Source organism: Eriocheir sinensis, chromosome 64 (assembly GCF_024679095.1).
Source record: "Eriocheir sinensis breed Jianghai 21 chromosome 64, ASM2467909v1, whole genome shotgun sequence".
Lineage (NCBI taxonomy): Eukaryota > Metazoa > Arthropoda > Malacostraca > Decapoda > Varunidae > Eriocheir > Eriocheir sinensis.
The window spans coordinates 1,710,331-1,715,330 of NC_066572.1; the positions used below are offsets into that span (position 1 = coordinate 1,710,331).

Consider the following 5,000-nt stretch of genomic DNA (forward strand, 5'->3'; position numbering starts at 1 on the left):
AGAGAGAGAGAGAGAGAGAGAGACCAAAAATACAAAAATACACAAAAAAATCCTGAAAATCCATAAAAAAATCAATCCCCCAAAAAATCACCCCAGACTAACCCCCCCCCTCCCCCCCTACCCCCATAGGTGTCCTCCAGCGGCAAGCGTCGGCAGGTCGCAACGGCCCAGGTCAACATGAAGCAGTACGCCGGCTTCAGCACCCAGCAGGACATCAAGGTCAAGCTCCGCCCCCTCAGCAAGAAGGTCGCGGCAGCCTCCCTTGACCTGACCCTCACCTGTCTTTTCCTGCGCGAGGGGAAAGCCACGTGAGTTGACCTTGGGCGGGGGGTGGCAGGGAGAAGGGGGAAGGTCATGTAGCCCCTATAGCCCTGACCTGACCTCAATACCTGAAGCCTGGACTTAATGCTAAATGGTCGTTCAGGAGGTCAGAGGCTGTGTGTTTTTGCCTAGTTGTGAAATATAGGAGAAGGGTCATTTCAGGGCCTGCTGTCTGGCTCCATATCGCTTATTATCCAGTTTGTCTTTAAATCCATGAGTCGTTTTTGCACACACAGCCTCCTCGTCAAGTCCGTTCCATGTTGTGCTTCTGTATGGAAAACTGTATTTCTTGATGTCTCTCCCACAGTTGCCCTTCCTCAGTCTCCTACCATTGCCTCTTGTCATGCTTCTGTCACGTTCCACTAGGTCTTCCCTGTCCAATTTCTCCAATCCCTCCTGCATCCTGTACAGTGCTATTAAGTGCCCTACCGTTGCCTCTCGTCACGCTTCTGTCACGTTCCACTAGGTCCTCCCTGTCCAATTTCTCCAATCCCTCCTGCATCCTGTACAGTGCTATTAGGTCCCCTCTCTCTCTCTTCTGCTCTCCAGTGTTGTTTGTCCCAATGTCTCCAGTCTTTCTTCATAAGTATGTTCTCTCAGTCTCTTTGTATTCTTTCCAACTTTCTAATTTCTTTCTTCGATCTAGGATGACCCCACTGATGCTGCATATTCCAGTCTTGGACGTATCATCAATGTTATGAGTTTCCTAACCATTTCTTCATCTAAATATGTAAATGCTGCTTTTATGTTTCTAAGAAGACTGTATGTTTCCCAGTTATCCAGTCTGTTATTGTCTTATGATCACTCCCAGGTCTTTTTCCTCATTTTATTTTCATGGTTCTCCAAGATTAGTTCCCCGATACATGTCTACTGCCCTTACAAAACTCCATTATTCTACGCTTCTCTGTACTGAATGTCATTTCCTATTTGTGTGACCATTTGCTTATGCTATCGAGATCTTGGCTCAGAGCTACACACCTTCATTGTTGTCTGAGTGGCGAGGGAGAGGAGGGGGGGGGAAGGTCACCTAATCCCTTTATCTCAATAGTGGGCCAGTTCGTAGGCTGCCGTGACCTTAATCCCCGAACCCAGGACTTGATTCTAAAGGGTCATCAAGGTGGTCATATTGTGTCTCGGTGTCTCGGCCCGGTCTCACCCTCGGTCTACCCCATAGGGACGAGGACATGCAGAGTATGGCGTCGCTGATGTCCATGAACACCCCCAACGACATCGCCCCCCTGGAGGACTTTGACGATGATGACGACAACGAAGGTGAGGAGGAGGAGGAGGAAGATATATATGTAGGCAGAGTGAGAATAGAAAGATGAAGGGAGTGGGTTGTGAGAGAAGGAGGAGGAGGAGGAGGAGGAGGAAGATGAAGGGAGTGGGTTGTGAGAGAAGGAGGAAGAGGAGGAGGGAAGAGGAAAAGAAGGAGGAGGAGGAGGAGGGAAGAGGAAAAGAAGGAGGAGGAGGAAGACAGGTGGAGGAAAGTGGAATGGAAGGGAGAGAAAAAGTTGGAGGAAAGGAGGGAAAATGTGAGAGAGAGAGAGAGAGAGAGAGAGAGAGAGAGAGAGAGAGAGAGAGAGAGAGAGAGAGAGAGAGAGATTATACACTATTATTATTATTATTATTATTATTATTATTATTATTTGCTTTAAGTGTTTCCTGTTTGTTTGTTTGTTCATATGTTTGTTCACTCTGTTCTTTGGGGGGCACTGGTTGTTTGTTGCATTCATCTGTGTTTGTTTGTTTGTTTGTTTCCTTGTTTTTATGGGGTCTGTGTGTGTGTGTGTGAGAGAGAGAGAGAGATAGGCCTGTTTTTTTTCTATTTCTTATCCATGGAAAGTTAGTTAAGCAAGATACCTCTGTGTAAAACCATGCTTGTGTGTGTGTGTGTGTGTGTGTGTGTGTGAGAGAGAGAGAGAGAGAGAGATAGGCCTGTTTTTTTCTATTTTGTATCCATGGAAAGTTAGTTAAGCAAGATACCTCTGTCTAAAACCATGCTTGTGTGTGTGTGTGTGTGTGTGTGTGTGTGTGTGTGTGTGTGTGTGTGAGAGTGAGAGAGAGAGATATAGGCCTTTTTTTTTTATAATAGCGACGAAAAATATATTAATGGTTACATGAAGTTATTTCATTTAATAAGATGTAATATTTTGATTCCATGGTCTGTAGTACTTAATAATTGTGTACAATCATCCCTCAAATAGTACAGTTTTCAATAGTTCGGCTTGATTTTTATTTGATGTTCGGGGGGGGGGAGGGGGGGGTTGTCAGGAGCATGGCCGGTGGGTGAGTGAAGCAACGTGCCCCCAGGTGTATGGATCCTATTAAGTAGTTGTTGAGAGTTGACCCCCATTGCAGCTGTGGTCTGGAGGGGGAGAAAAAATAACACAGTCGCCCCTCAAATAGTACAGTTTTCAATAGTTCGGTTTGATGTGGATTTGATGTTCGGGGGGGGGGGGGGGGGTTGTCAGGAGCATGGCCGGCGGGTGAGTGAAGCAACGTGCCCCCAGGTGTATGGATCCTATTAAGTAGTTGTTGGTAGTTGACCCCCATTGCAGCTGTGGTCTGGAGGGGGAGAAAAAATAACACAGTTGCCCCTCAAATAGTACAGTTTTCAATAGTTCGGCTTGATTTTGATTTGATGTCTGGGAGGGGGGTTCAGGAGCATGGCTGGCGGGTGAGTGAAGCAACGTGCCCCCAGGTGTATGGATCCTATTAATTAGTTGGTAGTTGACCCCCATTGCAGCTGTGGTCTGGAGAGGAAGAAAAATAACACAGTTGCCCCTCAAATAGTACAGTTTTCAATAGTTCGGTTTGATGTGGATTTGATGTTCGGGGGGGGGGGGGGGGTTGTCCGGCGCATGGCCAGCGGGTGAGTGAAGCAACGTGCCCCCAGGTGTATGGATCCCATTAATTAGTTGTTATTGCCGTGTGTGATGATGAGAGTTGACCCCCATTACAGCTGTGGTCTGGAGGGGAAGAAAAAATAACACAGTCGCCCCTCAAATAGTACAGTTTTCAATAGTTCAGTTTTATGTGGATTTTCACAGAAGATATTTTTGGGGTTTTCAAATTTCCCAACAAGCAGGAAATTTAAAAATCCAAAAAGACCTTCCATGAAAATCCACATAAAACCAAAACCGAACTATTGAAAACCATGCTATTTGAGGGGCGACTCGACTTGCATCTCTGGTAATGTGTCTGGTCAACTATGGCCTTGTGTGAGACGGGGGACACTGGCCTGGTCGCACGGGCCTTGCCACAAACCCTCGGCTCATAAGACTGTTGGGCCCGCACACAGAAAACTGGTGTCTATGTGTGCATGTGTTGTCATCCATACCCTGTAGTTCTTCTGATAGGTGGCCCTTGAATAGCACTCCTACTTATAATACAGCAAATGGTGTATATTCGTACTAGTAAACGATGTCATTTTTATTTGAATACAGTTGTGGATATTTCAAGAACACTCTTAAATAACAATAATAAAAAAAGCCTGCTATTTGCTGCTCCCAAAAAGAATTCAAAGAGGTGGCTGAAAGAGAGGTCAAATTCGGGAGGAGAGGTGTCCTGATACCCTCCTCTTGAGAGCGTTCAAGTCGTAGGCAGGAGGAAATACAGATGAAGGGAGATTGTTCCAGAGTTTACCAGCATGAGGAATGAAAGAGTGAAGATGCTGGTTAACTCTTGCATAAGGGGTTTGGACAGTACAGGGATGAAAGAGTGAAGGTGCTGGTTAACTCTTACATAAGGGGTTTGGACAGCACAGGGATGAAAGAGTGAAGATGCTGGTTAACTCATGCATAAGGGGTTTGGACAGTATAGGGATGAAAGAGTGAAGATGCTGGTTAACTCTTGCATAAGGGGTTTGGACAGTACAGGGATGAAAGAGTGAAGATGCTGGTTAACTCTTGCATAAGGGGTTTGGACAATATAGGGATGAAAGAGTGAAGATGCTGGTTAACTCTTGCATAAGGGGTTTGGACAGTACAGGGATGAAAGAGTGAGGATGCTGGTTAACTCTCGCATAAGGGGTTTGGACAGTATAGGGATGAAAGAGTGAAGATGCTGGTTAACTCTTGCATAAGGGGTTTGGACAGTATAGGGATGAAAAAGTGAAGATGCTGGTTAACTCTTGCATAAGGGGTTTGGACAGTACAGGGATGAAAGAGTGAAGATGCTGGTTAACTCTTGCATAAGGGATTTGGACAGCACAGGGATGAAAGAGTGAAGATGCTGGTTAACTCTTGCATAAGGGGTTTGGACAGCACAGGGATGAAAGAGTGAAGATGCTGGTTAACTCTTGCATAAGGGGTTTGGACAGTATAGGGCCTACAGAAATTTGTCTCTTAATACCCCAAAAACAATACCCCCGGCTAGCCTTGCGTGGGCGTGATCAATATACCACAGCAAGATTCTGACAAAATTTGGATGTCAGATTTGGGGTCTGGATCTGGCCCTGTGTGTGTGTGTGTGTGTGTGTTTGTGTGTGTGTGCGTGTTTGTGTGTACCTTGGGGCATATTGCAAGTGATAGTTTGTGTAGCTATATGATTATTGTTCATTACTGTTTGTCCCCCCTCCTCCTCCTCCTCCTCCTCTTCCTCCTCCTTCTCTCCTCCTCCTCCTCCTCCTATTCCCCAATCTTCCTCCTTCTTTTTCTCTTCTTATAACATTCTTT

At 45.9% G+C, this 5,000-nt stretch overlaps 1 protein-coding gene and 1 long non-coding RNA gene across 2 annotated transcripts in view; both read left to right on the plus strand.

Moving 5' to 3' along the window:
• The window catches only part of LOC126987434 (EH domain-binding protein 1-like), a 69,766-nt gene that overhangs the window by 4,781 nt on the left and 59,985 nt on the right, over positions 1–5,000 (plus strand). The window contains exons 3-4 of the mRNA XM_050844398.1: positions 130–308; positions 1,496–1,593. Coding sequence (XP_050700355.1) covers positions 130–308; positions 1,496–1,593 — 277 coding nt within the window. The remainder of the gene's footprint in view (positions 1–129; positions 309–1,495; positions 1,594–5,000) is intronic.
• Positions 2,597–5,000, plus strand: part of LOC126987203 (uncharacterized) — a 2,466-nt gene continuing 62 nt past the window's right edge. Inside the window, exons 1-3 of the long non-coding RNA XR_007740406.1 lie at positions 2,597–2,834; positions 3,221–4,050; positions 4,107–5,000. The exon at positions 4,107–5,000 is cut by the window's right edge and continues 62 nt beyond it. This is a non-coding gene — a long non-coding RNA (uncharacterized LOC126987203). The remainder of the gene's footprint in view (positions 2,835–3,220; positions 4,051–4,106) is intronic.